This window comes from Macrotis lagotis, chromosome 1 (genome assembly GCF_037893015.1).
Source record: "Macrotis lagotis isolate mMagLag1 chromosome 1, bilby.v1.9.chrom.fasta, whole genome shotgun sequence".
In the NCBI taxonomy this organism is placed as follows: Eukaryota; Metazoa; Chordata; class Mammalia; order Peramelemorphia; family Peramelidae; genus Macrotis; species Macrotis lagotis.
This window is the reverse complement of record NC_133658.1, coordinates 650,845,414-650,861,542: the sequence shown is the minus strand read 5'-3', so window position 1 is coordinate 650,861,542 and position 16,129 is coordinate 650,845,414. Positions and strand designations below refer to the sequence as shown.

At 34.7% G+C, this 16,129-nt stretch overlaps 1 protein-coding gene across 2 annotated transcripts in view; it reads left to right on the top strand.

Moving 5' to 3' along the window:
- Window positions 1-16,129, top strand: part of SPATS2L (spermatogenesis associated serine rich 2 like) — a 334,205-nt gene that overhangs the window by 206,276 nt on the left and 111,800 nt on the right. For both annotated transcript variants that reach the window (XM_074215357.1, XM_074215358.1), the window contains exon 2: window positions 13,999-14,060. In XM_074215357.1, the coding sequence (XP_074071458.1) occupies window positions 14,022-14,060 (39 nt within the window). In that variant the 5' untranslated portion in view covers window positions 13,999-14,021. The remainder of the gene's footprint in view (window positions 1-13,998; window positions 14,061-16,129) is intronic.

Below are 16,129 nucleotides of genomic sequence, written 5' to 3'. Positions count from 1 at the left end.
AGAAGAGTCTTACTTCCTGACTCCAAGCCTGGTGCTCTATTCCTGAACTACCTACTGAAAATATTACATATCCTCTGCTCACCTGTGATTATGCTCTTCCCCATGTAGACATGGTCACTCTCTATTTTTTAATTATTTTGGTTAAAATATACCCCAGATCACTTTGCTAATTCTAAATCTGAAATCCACTGCCTTTGTAGTATTAAGCATAAAGAAAATCTGTTTGGAGGATGTTGGGAGAAATGTTTTTTTTTTTCCACTCATAATACTTATTGAGTTATCTATCCTTTAAAAATATATATCCAGGGGCAGTTAGGTGGTGCAGTGGATAGAGCACAGGCCCTGGAGTCAGGAGTACCAGAGTTCGAATCCAGCCTCAGACACTTAATAATTACCTAGCTATGTGGCCCTGGGCAAGTCACTTAACCCCCATTGCCTTGCAAAAACATATATATATATATATACATATATATATATGTATATATATATATATATATATATTCAACACTTTCCCTCAATCTAATAAAAAGCCTGATAAAGAGAACTAAATGACCCCTGGGGCCTCTTCCCTATCTTAAATTCTCTAATTCTGGGGCACCTATGTTTTTAGTTCTACCTCTGACAACAATAGCTATATGACTTCAGACAAGTCTTTTTGCCTCATAGATTTATAACATTTTAGATCTGGAAGGAATTTTAGAGGTCATCTAATACAATCCCCACATTTTAGAGGTAGGGAAACTGAGGCCCAGAAAGATGAGAGATTTTTTGTTGCTGTGCTTGTTATTATTTTATTTTATTTCATTTTGAAACAGTGCCTCCTTATCTTGCTCAGGAAAAACATGAATTATTTTACATTAAAAACTTGTTCGAGAGAGACATATGGTTGGACAATGGGCCCATTTACTTAAAAATAAAAGGAAACAGACAGTCAACCAGTTGACCAAGGATTGTGAAGTGCTCAGAATAACTATTTTATAGTTTTTAGGGTTTTTTTCCCTTTGTAATCCACACAGACAGCACAATTCAGCAAAGAAATACATTTTAAAAAAATTTAAACTGAAAATAAATGTTTTCATTTGCACTAAAAGAATACAAGATCATAAAAATAACTCCTGAGGATCAAGCGAAAGCAGTTGAACAATGATCAAACTGAAAAGAAGCAGAAGCAATCTGTGAATGACAGTTGTGTCTTCCTCCCTCTTCACTATCTTCACTTTTGTTTCTGAGGTTCTGGAACCTAGATCTGAAGGGAAAGAAAGTCATTCCTTTTCCTGTCTCAGAAATGTCACTAACCAACTGAGTTGTTGGCTTTTATATAACATTAAAAGAAACATTCAGATCTGAATCTGAATGATAACTGGCTGGCCAATGTCAAGAACAGCTTCAGGAGCCTCCATAATGTCCTTCTACTAGTCTAACACAAGAAGAGGGTTCTGGGAATGTAATGTAAACTTATCTAAGAAGTTAGTTACAGAAATATTGAATAATGGGCATTAGCCTCTATTAAATTGGACACACTCCTTAGTAACTGAAAAGGAGAAAGGAAGATGAGGCTGGTATAGAAGCAAGATGCCGAAAGTTTCAGTTACAATCTAGGCATCCCCTCATGCATGCCTTCAAAAGTCCCATTCTACACAATTTTAACTCTGACTGAAATATTATGTACTGTGGAAAAAAAGAATGTAAATGACACAAAAATGATAATGAAATGCTTAGAAATTCAGTTACTCTGTCAAAATATACATCAATTAATAAGGTAATGCATTTTAACTCAAAATTTGGAATTAACTACGTTGTTTTATGAATGATATTTCCTTCTCTTTATTCATTAAATGTCCTAAAATGCCACAATTTCTCCCACTTTTATAGCTTTTTTAATGTTAAAATTTTTCTTTGAAATATGCTAATAAGTTTCTGATTGCCATTAGCTAGGACACTATCAAAGTTCTATTCTGATATTTTATCATGACATAAAAATAACATTATTATATACTATATTATTAGTTACTAGCAAGTTGAAAAGACCTGGCTATAGGCTGTATGTCTTTCACCCAAGGATCTGCCTAACAGAATCTGGGGAGGCCCATCGCACAGTTTAACTGCAGGGTTTTGACTCTTATAGTCCAAGCACCCCATGAAGACCTTTTGTTAAGCTTTAATGGGGTTTCAATCTTCATTAGTGGAAGGACTGCCCACCTAGGCAAAATCATTAATCCTTGAAGTATACGTGTTTACTGTGATATTAGATAAAAATCTTTGAATAGAAAACAGGTCAGTTTGGACTTTTACCTTGAATTGACTATGTATTCCCCTTTCTATGGTTTTTCTCATACTATTAGCTTAACCTTTCCCTAGGGTAGCCTCTGTAACAGAACAATATCAGACCAGAAAGGGGTCAACTCTTAAATGGAAAGTCAGTTGAACCCAACAGACATTTATTAAATGCCTACTGTATGCCAGAAACCTAGCCAAGCACTGTACACAAAAACTCATGGTAGTAATAACTCACATTTTTGTAGCTCTTTGGAGATTTCAAAGCACAATGCTGTGAGTTTGACTTGAGAGTACTTTAATCACCACATTGTAGATGAGAAATCTGAAAGTAACTTGTTTGTTCCTGGTCACACAGCTGAGTGTTGGAGTCATGATTTAAACTCAGCTCTTCTGATTCTAAGACTTATACTACTCTACTTAAGTAGTAGTTACTTGAGATAAATCTTATCTTATTTACTGAATTGTAAGTTTCTCCAGGACAGGTACTGGGCCTTATTTGTCTTTGTATCTTCTTCTCTAAAATACTACCTTGAACACAGTTAGTATTAAATAAACATTTGTTGGGTTGAATTGAGTAAGAATTAGAACAACCACTCACTTCTATAAATTGAACCTCAGCTATACACATATATATAGATTATTCATTTAATCACTTGACAGATACCACAAAGGGGAAAAGAGAGAACCATTTTGATGATTTACCAAAATAACAAAGTTGATTTTCTTTGAGTTTTGCTTTTTTATAAAAATAGATTTTTATGAATACAGAAAACATATTTCTAAAATGAAATGAAATCTTAAGATATGTGAATTAAGAACCAAGAGGCTTTTTATTGATTTTTAAGATTTTCTCCCCAAGAATATATGAGAAAATCAGGAGATGTAAATTATATTATGTTGTTATTCCTGAAAGATAAATTATAGTTTAAAAATATTTTTAAATCACACTGACTCATTAAAATTACATGGACATGATTAGATTTTTATTCTGGACTTTGATTTTTCTTAAATTAATAGATAAGCAAGGAACTTTTATAGCTATAGTTTAACACATTCAATATATTATTTGTTGATTAGTTGAGAATGTAACAAACTAGGGCGATTCAGCAGTAGTCGTTTTCACCAGAAATCAGAAATCTTCCATGCTCCTTACAGGGATCAGATCCTAAATGCTCAGTTGTAACAGTGATGTGAGCCTACTTTAGCAGCCATGGCCAGCCACCTTCATGATATGGTCCAGGGACTCCTTGCCACTTGCCCCCATATCTCATTCCTACCCACTTGTCACTATCGCCTGAGATTCAGAATATGAATATCTCATTTAGGGGAGTTTGCATCTTTTCAGAAGTGGTATGACTAGCTGTTTCCATTAGTTTAGGGAGAAAAGTAACAATGTTACCTAGGGGAATAGCACCTGATGTAACCTAGAGAAATGTTTATGGGGGAGAGGGGATGAGGAAAAATCTGGAACATGGATCAGTGTCCAAAGAAAACTTGGGGATCCTTTTGAGTGGCTCTCAGTCTAGGAGCCTAGTGCCAGTAAAAAGGGGAAATGCTTGCTTCCACTAATCCACACTCTTGCAAATCCCCTTGTATTAGTCAAATAAGGTCACTTAAACTCTTGATTTCTTACAGTTCACCTAATTACAGTTTGTAACACAAAATAACTAACACATATAGTGCATTGTTTGAAAAGATATATATGTGTGTGTGTGTGTGTGTGCATTTGTCTGATTGAACACATATAATCTCATTTAAACTTTAAAACAACTTTGAGGAAGATGCTATTGTTACAACTGAGAAAAACTAAGGTAAGAGAGGTTAAATGAGTTGCCAAAGAGCTAGTAAGTTATCTGAGGTAGGTCTTTCTGATTCCAATACCAGTGCAACAATCAATTTATATTACTTCTAGTTTATAAATTGCTTTGATTTCTGCAGTGGAAATTTTCTGAGAATAGATTTTCTAGCCTTAAAGGACTATCAGATCAGATATTTTCATCCCTTGCCTGTTACGGACTCCAAGAATGTGAAAGTAAGAAGCTACCAAGGAAGCTGTAGGTGAGTAAGTGAAAAAATAGAAGACAGAATCCACTATATAGAATAACATAACTCTTCATCATAATAGTAGTGTGCCATAAGTTCCCATGTGAGCTTTCTGAATGATTAATAGCCTTGAAACTACCAACTGTGCTATGATAATTGCCTACAGAATAAGACTCAAGAAGGGAGAATGGGGAAAAAAATGGAAGAGCAGATGAGGAAGACTTCTCAACTAGTCCATTGATTGCTTGCCTACTTTAAAAAATGTTTTGTTGTTTTTTTATATCAATTTGCTAATTTTGTTGTTTAGTCATTTTTCAGTCATGACAAAATCTTGACCTCATTTGGTGTTTTCTTGGTAAAGTTTGTCGTTTCTTTCTCCAGTTCATTTTACAAATGAAGAAACTAAGGCTCAAGATGATTAAGGGAGTGTGATAAGATCACTTGAGAATTTTTCTGTCTGATCCCTTATGCCAAATTCCGTACTATAGGCAAGGGTGAGTTGGTACCAGTTTAAATGGCTCAGAGGCCAAATACTAAAAATTAAGACTTGATTTTTTTTTATTGCCTAGATTTTAGAAAGTGACAGAGAAAAATGTAATAATACAGATTAAACTTTTTAATTTTTTTGAAGCAATCAGTTTTAGCTAACTTGCTCAGGGTCACACACTAGTAAATGTCTGAGGCTAAAATTGAACTCAGGTCCTGACTCCAGGGTTGGTGTCGTAAACATTGTGCACCAAGCCACTTTGCCTCCCACACCTCTCCCACCTCTTTAATAACATTGAAAAATATGTTGTGTCTACCTTTTTTTTTGAGTCTTCACACTCCTGCCTATAGTTCAGTATTTCTTTACTGATAGGAGAAAGGTGTGTTTCTAATTTTTTTGGAGAGGAGTGTGTTTCTTTCCAATTTTTTTAGAGCCCTTATTTGTCATTGAGGTAACATGAATAATGAAATCTTTCAATATTTTATTTCCTCTTTTGTGGTTATTTGTCTGTTGCAATGATTGAAACTAGGTGGCATAGGAGATAGAACTCTAGACATGGAGTCAAGAAGATCTTAATTCAAATTCTACTTCAAACATTTACTAGCTTTGTAACACTGGTCAGGTCACTTAACCTCTCTCAACCTCAGATTATTCATCTGTAAAATAGAGGTAATAATAGCACCTACCTCCCAAGGTTATTAAATAAAATTACATGTGAAGTACTTGGCAAATCTTTATGCATTACATAAATGCAATTATTTTTATTTTATTCCCTTGTTCTGGATATTTAGATATGTTCTTAGTTCTTGCAAATCTTTCCAAGTTTCTCTAAATCTTCATGTTCATCTTTTCCAATGATAAAATTTCATTATATTCACATACCATAATTTGATTGCCTAATCGGTGAATTCTTACTTTTTTTCCAGTTTGCAAATAAGAAATCTAGCGACAATTATTTCCCTATAAATGGCACATTTTCTTTTGTCTTTGACTTCTTTGGAGTAAATATTTAGTGGTATCACTGAATATTCTCACTCTGTTCACTTTCTAGCTGGTTTCCAATTCTTTCCAGAATTGGGGAAACAGTTCACAGATCAACATTGTTTTATTGTCTATTGTCCTATCATTTCATAATCCCTACAACATTAATCACTTGAGAATTTTATTGTCTACTAGTCTTCTGAATGAGGGGTGAAACTTAAGATGCTTTCATTTTCATTTTGAAATTTTAGTGATTTAGGAAACATGTTTTCTTATGCCATTTTCATTTCTTCTTCAGAAAACTGTTAGTATCCTCTCACTGTTTTTCTACAATCCTCTTCTTGCCCCACTGCTTTCTCCACTTGCCACAGAAGAGAAAATGGAATTCACTTTTGAGACTCAATCACTTGTAAAATGTTTACTAAATGGGGTAGGTATATTTATAGAGTAGGAAGGAAAAGTGCTGGGTGCATAGGGAAAGAATTCACCTCATTGTTAAGCAGAAAATTGGAAGGGAAAGGGCATTTCTTCCTCCCCTCTTCCAAGATATACATGTAGTTTTATAAGATAAGCAAGGTGTAGGAGATTCCTACATCTTGAGCTTATTTTATAAAGAGACGAGATCTGGGCTTGAGTTGTCAGGAAAGCAAAGATGTGTTGTGCAAAATAAAATGTAGGGCTTGGAGAAATGTATGAGGAGATCCTATTATATGTCAGATGCATTATTCTACAAGCATCTGAGGAGAAAATAATCTAAGTAATTGAATTGAAAAACTGGAAGTATCCTTAGAGGTCATGTAGCCCATCTCTTCCCCACCCCCACTCCCCCATTTCACAAATAAGAAACTGATGCCTGGAGAATTTAATGGTTTTCTTTTGGTCATTCAGTTGGTTACTGGATTTACCAGAACTGGAAACCAAGTCTTGTGATTCAAGTGCACAAGGGTCTTCTGTGACAGCCTGCTGTATCTGGGGAGCATGGAACCATAGGACATTATTGCTTTTCCTAATTTACTTACTGACTGGTTCACTTTTTTATTAAAGATATTATTTGAGTTTTACAATTTTCCCCCCAATCTTACTTCCCTCCCCGCCATGGAAAGCAATCTGTCAGTCTTTACTTTGTTTCCATGTTGTACATTGATCCAAATTGAGTTTCCTTAAGGAAGAGACAAAAAGTCTAAGAGATAACAAGATCAGACAATAAGATATGTTTTGTTTTGTTTTTTTGGTAAATTAAGGGGAACTTGAACTTTGTTCAAACTCCATGGCTCTTTATCTGGATACAGATGGTATTCTCCATTGCAGATAGCCCAAAATTGTCCCTGGTTGCTGCACTGATGGAATTAGCGAGTCCTTCAAGGTTGATCGTCACCCCCATGTTGCTGTTAGGGTGTACAGTGTTTTTCTGGTTTTGTTCATCTCACTCAGCATCAGTTCATGTAAATTCTTCCAGGCTTCCCTGAATTTCCGTCCCTCCTGGTTTCTAATAGAACAATAGTGTTCTATGACATACATATACCACAGTTTGCTAAGCCATTCCCCAATTGAAGGACATTTACTTGATTTCCAATTCTTTGCCATTGACTGGTTCACTTTTGCAAATATTTGTTATATGATCCAGTCTTCATCTCAGTACAACCCCAAAAGATGGCATTTATACCCTCTATATTGGATCATTTTCATGAGCAACAGGAAGAACCCCTTTCTCTCCTCCTTCTCCCCAAGACTCCTTATCCCTAGCCACAGTGGTGGCTTGAAATTGTGCTTGAAATTCTACCACAAGAGATTCATTTCTTTGAGTCTTGAAGACTGTTAGAATGGAATGTCACCTGTGAGGATAAGCAAGAGGGCTGGTATGGCTGGAATATCCCTCCAGCATTTGAGTCTAAACATAAGGACATCAGTTCTGACTTCCATCTTGGCTCTCTAATCTTGTGTCCTCTTGGAAATCCTTCCATGATTTTTCCTATGGGTTGTGAGATCCCATTTCAAGGAACACTGACCCCAATGAAACCCCAGTTATCAAAAGGGCCTCCTAAGGTTTGTTGATTTATTTTAGATCTATCTCATAAAGTTCTTGGAACTACAGTTTAACTTAAGACATACTACAAATATTCAGTTGGTCATGCTCCCTGTAACCTTTCTATGTGATCCCGTGACGCTAAGGAGGTTCACAAGGCCTTCTTAATAAGGTGGGGGGGGGGCAGCCAAACTGTCCAGATCTTTTGGTTAAATATGATAAAAATGAATCACAAGGAAGCAGCCTTTATAAATCTCCTCTATGACACACACACAGAGAAATTCACATTATTTCTCCATGATGCCAAAACTTAAAGATAAAAATTAAAAGAAAAAAAATCACCTAGATCTTTGTCATTATGCAGGCAAAATATCCATAGGATTGATTCATTTTTTTGCTTTTATTCTGTTCCCTGGAAACATCCACTCAGATGTTCTTTATGTTTTTTTCTCTTTCTCTCTCTCCCATTTCTCTGTGACTAACTCTTTTCACATTCTACACCATTAGTGACTATAAAAGATATCAGAAAGTAAATAGTATCCATTTTGAATTTCAACTGGAGGAGTAGATGAGGATAAATGCCAACTGTTATTTAATAGCTAGTTTGGTTGTTTTTCCCACCTGCCAAGGTAGAAGATATGGAATTTCCTCTTGGGAAGGAGTTATTTGCAGAGTATCTACTAAATAGAAGAGGGTTATTTATGGAGTGTGTAAAAAGAGCTGACTGTGCAGGGAGGGAATATACAGTTTCTCTCTCTAGGGAGACAGGATGTATGTAGATCACTTTGAAGACTCTAAAAATAAATTATTTCTGCTTCTGAGACTTACCTTACTTTGATACTTAGAGGGAATCTATCCTCATTGAAGTACATATTCCCTGCAGTGGTTTGGATTATAACATGGCCATACCTTCTCATTGAGAGCCACATTTGTCTACATCTTCCCTTTAGTCCTCCACAGGAAGTTGACCAAATGTGCTAGGGCCTTCTTCAAGATCTCTTAAAAATATATAGGTACCAATGGATCAAATGGCAACTTATCTGTTATTCTTTTTTCCCACTCATGACCTATTCATCTCCTATCTGGTCATTTATGTCTGACATTTTTCAAAGTCAAATCTTTTCATCTTTTATGCCATTTATTTTTGTAAAATTGTTCATTGGTAATATTCTTCAGCCTTCTTATACCCATTAAATGTCTTTCCTTTGCCATTTGAGCAAGCCTCAACATTAGTTCTTCAGAATTCTTTGTCTCACACCCAGGAAAAGAATATTGATGGTTAAAAACAATGGTCTGTTGATGTTTTAAAAATGGTCTATTGATGTTTTTACAAATGTCTTTTGTTTCAGGGAGAAGATTGTGATCATTAAAAATACTCTATAATTTTTCAAATTCAATCTAGCCCACTATTATTCCAATTTTAGACCCATTTCATCATGAATTATCTACCCAACTTAAAGCTCCTGGTGAATATGTCTATTCAGTTGTATGCCATAGTCAGGATAGTAGGTATTCTTCACTCGATTTTTTTCTGTTTGAATAGTTAGGCCAAAATCTTTGAATTAATTATGGGTTTTGTTTAAGCATTTCTGTGTTCTATGTTTTGCTAAAGAGCATAATTGTATCTGTAAGCAAAGTATTGGTGGAAGGCAATCTTTTTCTTTTTGACTTTGTGCTAGACATCGTCCATTATAGTGGCAAACACTACTTGACAAGAATTTTATGATGCACTGGAAATTAATAATTAGTGGTTTCTCAGCAAAGTTGTCTCTATTGTAGCTTTCAAGAATTCTTCTTCAATTTTGTCATATACTTGAATTTTTGTTGGCAAAAAGCCTTAAAGTGGTTGTTTATTCTACCAAATTAAAGATTTTTAGATTAAAAATGATGAATAATAATGATAAAAGATAAAAAGATGATAGAATTTTGTATTGCTATGGCATAATTGTTTGCAAAACCCTGCTCTGTTAGCTTCTCTTATCTCATCTGGATACTCTTTATGTGTGTACAGAAAGTCTGATAAAATTTTATAGAGATGAGAAAGTAGATATGAGAACAGTTATTGGTATTGTTTCAGTCAATATATTTTTGGCATTACCAAGGTCTGAATGTTTTCCCCAAGCTTTTGATAGCCTATTATTTGCCCAATATATTACTAATATACAATTGATTGCTCAGCACTTTCAGAATTGCATCAACTGTAGCAGGAATGTCCTCTGTTTATACTTGATCCAGTATGACAACTCTCCTCTGCCCAATTTTGTTTAGTGTCGTTCTTGCTTCTTCATTCAGCATATTAGAAACTATGTTGGTAGTCTAAATTTTAGTGGTTCATCTGTCATTGATAAAAGATTTTATTCTAGGAATCTTCATCATCTTTCCCATTTTCTTCTATTCATTGCTTTCCCTTCACAATCATTTTAAAATGCCCTTGCAATGATTTTGCTCAATTGAGTCTCTTGCCAAGTTTCCTATCAAGCTATTTCCACTGCTTCTCTCTATACAGCTCACAGTCGTCCACTATCTTCCTTTATAAAATTTTATAAATGAGTTTAAAATAGCATATCTCTTAGCTTCCTTTCTTTTTGTGTGGCAAAAAAGATAGAGTTTGCTGACAGACATTTTCTAGACCATTTTTGTGCCTTTATTTGGCAATTGAGTTGTATTCACTAAATTTTCTTCAGAAATTCTTGTTATTGTTTAGTTGATTTTTCAGTTGGGTCTAAAATTTTATAACCCCTTCTTGGGATTTTCTTGACAAAGCTACTGCAGTGATATGCCAGTTCCTTCTCCAACTCATTTTATAGATGAAGACCTGAGGAAAACAGGGTTAAGTCTTATTCAGGCTCATACAGACTCATATAGGGTCATACATACATACTGTCTGAACTCAAACATACTGTTTGAACTCAGATATTCTTGACTCAAGGCCAGGCACTCAATCTGTTGTGTTTAGTTGCTTAAATGTTGTCTATTTAAATGATTGTTATTTTACCTGTTTCCTATTTTCCAGTGCCAGTAACAATCTGTAAAGTTGGAATTGCCTCAGTTGTGTGCTAGAGCTTTCCTGTTTTCACTTCCAATTTGGTCTTAATTTTGTTCTATAATTTGTTCAAAAAATGACTCCTATTACTATTACTGTTGCTATTTACTATCACTTATTATTTCTCTTTTTATCCTCAACACAATGTCTGATAATACATAGAAGGCGCCTAATAAGTATTCATGAACGGGCTGAAAATTAGATTTTTATAACCCATTAATTTTTTTTGTAATGCTATTTGTTACCCACCATATCCTGATTCTCCCAACTCTATTCTCAAAAAAAAGTTCATGTATATTGTTGAACTTTTGTATAGTTTTGACTTCTCTTGAGTCTTACTACTGAACCTCAATTTTTTCTAACATTTTTATTATCCTTCCCTAGGCCTGTTTTTACATTGAGGTCAATGAATATTTAATATTGACTATTTTGATGCTCTTATCAAATGTTTTATAGGATTTCTCTACTTCTTTATCCCTAGCAACAAATGTTACTACATAAGTTGTAATTCTTTTCAGAGTGGTCTTTTTGCATATGCTCATCATAAGCATGGCAATATAATATGAACAAGAATCCATAATATTATGGATTATTCTTGCACATAAAATAAACCAACTTTGTATATTGATTTATTTGTCTTAGGAGAACCTGTGAGTATCAGTATATTTAACTGTAATTTCGAATCCTATTCTGGTTTTGTTTGTAGTGAGAATGTTAAAGTTGGTATGTTTCAATCCCTCCAAAATATGCTTACTGATTGGTCATAGGACCCCTAATGGATAGTCCTAATAATTGACTAGCTGCTTTCTGAATATCAATATAGATAAATACACACTGTCTTATCTCCATCAGGCCGACCATTTGGTGATGATTTCTTTTGGCCGTGGCAATGAACAAAACAAAGAAAATACTAGATGTACTACAAATCTATAAAACCTATTTCTGCTTCTGCATTGATAGAAACAAAGAAATGAAAAGGAGGATGGAAAATGCTAAAAAAATCACAATATTTTAGCCCATCTACTTGCTAACTTAGCTTGTAGAAAATATTATAAAAAATTCATCCATAAATTCTTGTTTTAGAAAGTGTTTATCGAGTGGTGATAGAATTAAAGTCATTTTCCTTAGGTCTTTCAACCTAAGGGCAACAAGGATTTGAATGGATTTGAAATTACATTCTGACAATGACCTCTTAAGAGGAAACTTCCTATTGTTTAAATTGTGGTTTAGTTCTCCCCAAGAAGACTACATACAGCAAAAGCTTACAGAAAGTTACAGGAATGGATGACAGTTGCCATGATTTAATTGTTGTTTGACTAAAGTGTTAAATGAATATAGGGAACAATATCTTGGCCTCCCTCATCATCTTTCCCCTTCATTGTACTCATCTATTTCTCCATTTTAAATCTTTTGTCTTTCTTTAGAGGAGCTCAAAGACATTAAAAACTTAGCAGAGATTTTCCATAGCTGTGACAAATTTAGATTAGATGTTCATGTACTTTCCCAGCTCCTTCCCTTTGCTTGGGTACAAATTTTATTACATATTCAGAATTCTAGAGGAAGTCTGAGGAACTGAGTTTCTAGGAATTTTGCTCATGAACCCCAACAAGTGTGCTTCTTATTGATCACCAGCAAGTTGCCTTTATTAGCTCATAACAAAGATATTTAATAAGATGCTATTGAAAGAATGGCTACACAAAATTTCCTGCCAACAAGTCTGAAGTGTGCTCTCCAATCACAAACACATAAAAAGTAACAAGTGCAAATAATTGGCACATATGTAGAGATCACTTGTGGCAATGGAATATTTCCTAAATCCTAATTACTAGAAATCTTTTTGTCCTTCTGTTGCATCCTCATAAAGATCTGCTGGCCTCTGAAAGTTCTGTGATGATCAAGGTTTCATTTTCAACATTCTCCCAGCCATGGGAGTCACACTCTGAAACTGCTTCCTCTCTTGGGTATCTGTCTTCCTACATCTATCTGTTCCCTGTTGTTCTTGGGTGTCTCTCTCTCTGCTCTCATTTGAGAATACTATTTCCTCTTGTACTCTTCTCCCCAGTGACAGAGGTAGTGGAAGGGAGAAGAGAAATAGTCTGAAACTGCCTTGCCTCTAGGCAATTTTTTTTTGTCAGGGATTTGACTCAAGCTGTAATCCTCAAGTTTTAAGATTAAATCTTCCACCACTGGTTTGGACCCCTCTAGACCAAGGAATTACTGAAATTGTTCATTCTATAAAGCTCTTGCAGGCTGGCTAGGTGTTGTCATTTGCCAATCATTCTTCTTTTTCCTTCTTGGCCCAATCAGAGATTCATACCTCAGGATATAGTGCCTTGTCATATATCATATTCATTGATGATCGACTGATTCTGTAACTCAATCAAAAAGCATCCTTATCTGATGAAGGTATCAGGGCAGAGAGAATCATGGTAACTAAGCAGAGGGAGAGTGGAACTGTCCCCCTACACTAAAAAATGAATCACTATTAGAAATGTGACTCTTTTTTTGGGGTAATTTCAAGAAACAAGTTTAGAGAAAAACATCCCGTGTAGGATACTTTTTTGTTTCCCTGACTTTCACTTGATATTTTATTATTCAAATCCCAGTACTAGCACAGTAACTAGAATGTGAATTCCTTGAGATTGGGGACCATTTCTTCCTATAATTTTAGTACAGTCTTACATAGCCCACAGATATACACTGAATGATTATTAAATGAATTATGTACTTGATAAAAAAGCATTTTCATAATGACAAATATGAATATAATTTACCTTTGAGCCAGTATAAATGTGTTAAATCTTAGCTACACATCCTCATTTGACTCCAGTTCCTACTCTTTTATGTATAGAATATGAAGAAATAAATTTTGGATCCATGTCCATCTATCTTTGTTAGTTTCATTTCCATATGATCTGAATAAAAGTCATTACAACATCTGAAAGAGTTACTGCAACATGTTTATAGAGTATATTTGAAGTAAATTTTTAGCAATGAAATATTTTTAATTAAAAAAAATTTAAAAATATTTATGCCTTGAGCAGAAGGTAATTGTATACTATGGTGTGGAATATAATAGAATAATGTAGAGAAGTTAACATTAGAATTGTAAAGTTAATCTTTCTTCTATTTCCTTCTTCATAGGTCTTATTTCCTCTAAAAGAAAAATGGCTGAACTCAACACTCATGTGAATATCAAGGAAAAGGTAGGATAAATCAATGGTATTGATATATAAACAGACATATACACATATTCAAGAATCCCCCAATGCATGGATATGTGTATCCATTCATACATACATATATCCACATATATGTATATGCACTTGTGTATACATGTGTGCCATATATGTGAATGAGTGCATATTGACTGAGCAAACTGAAAGTCAAAGTATTAATGACTTTCCCAAGTCAGAGCAAGGACTTGAACTCATGTTTTCTGCATCCATGTCTAATGTTTTTTTAATTACTCCATACTATGAGAAAAAATTCAGTATCTTAATTCCTTTTGCATTTATGAGACACTTTTGAATCCCCATTTTTCATATTCCTGTAGCTCCCACAAATGTCAAGTATTGAGAAAAAAGCAAAATTCTTCATTTATATTCTTATCTTTTGTTTCATCCAAGCAGATTGTTGTCTTGCCGCTTTATATGGTTTGGTCTCAGAAAATGAGTGACCAATCAAGAAATAGTCCTTCAGAGAGATAACCAGGAATTATGTATTAAGGGGGTCCAGAAGTCAGGGTGTAACTAGTAAAATAAAACAAATTAAAAAATAAATAAAAGTAATAAACTGGCAGCGTAGTCCAGGAAGGAAATTCCAAAAGAATGCCATAAACTTTAAGTGGGTTGGAATCCCCAAATGCCCCAGAATGAGCTGTGGTCCAGAGCACCAGTAAAGCTACATTTGTGCAACTGAGTTTTCCCAAAGAGCACAGCCTTCTTACCTAATCATATGGAAAAGGTGTTGATGCCATGACTTGGGCTCATGCAAAACCTTCTGGGAAATGTAGTTAAATTCAAATAATTTAAATTATTACATTTAATAACATTATATAAATCAAAAGGGTCTCTCCCCCAGTGAATGAGTTTTTTTTTTGGCTCCAGGCCATGTGATCATGTGTACACTTTTCTCCTTCGACTCATAATCCTTGCTGCTGATTTTTAATTTTATATTCTTTCAAACCAACATCAGATATATATCTTTAGTGTGTAACCTTTCCCAGGTACTCAAATCCACAATAACTTCTCCTTTCTTTGAATCTCTAGAATTTCCTGTTAGTACCCTACTTTTGGTCTTTATCACATACTAGACCATACCACTTGGATCTGATTACATCACCATAGATGTAATCTGTGCATCTTATCCAACCTGAACCTGCATAAAAATCATATGAACAACAAATTTTTCTAATTAAGTCCTCATCTACCCTACATATGAAGACCTTAAGTGAGGAACCCGCTGTGTTTGGAGGCAGCCTTTTTCACTTTGAGGTTTCTCAAGCAAAAGAAGTCTAATACCTCTTCCATATGATAATCTTAAAACACCTGAAGAAAACTAGTGTGCCTTCCTGAGCCCCTCCGCCAATCTCCTTTTCTCCAAACTTAGATAGCATTCTGATCACTCTCTCTAGGATGAGCTCCAGGTTTTCATTGCATTTATGTACAGTCTCTAAATATGCACATTTCACTAAATACAATTGTATTTACAGTTACTTTCCATATTAAACAAGGAGGTGGTACAGTGAACAGTATTCTGGACTGGGAATCAGGAAGATTTGAATTCAAATCCATGTTTCTTTGATTGTAAAATGGGGATAATAATATTATCTCTTAAAAGATTGTTGTGAGGATCAATTGAAATATTATTTGGTAAAGCATTTTGCACACTGCCTGATAGATAATAAATGTCTGCTCCTTTCCTCTCCCATATTCTGGATGCTATCTATGCCTTAGCATAGCATTTAACTACTATGTTATACCATATACCTATATCCAGTTAGCGTGTCACTAAAAAACCGACCCAATTCTTTTTTTATAGGAACTATTGCCTAGTCACAGTTTTGGACATGTGAAATTGATTTTTTAAATCTAAGTAGAGAATTTTATCTTTATCTTAGTTGAGAATGATGGGGGGGGGGGCAGAGCCAAGATGGTGACATGAAGGGATCGAGTCTTAGGAGCTCTCTGATAAAACTCATAAGCTAAGGACTCTAACTAAACTTTTGAGAGACAGAACCCACAAAGGGACCCAGGGAAGCAGTTCTCCTACT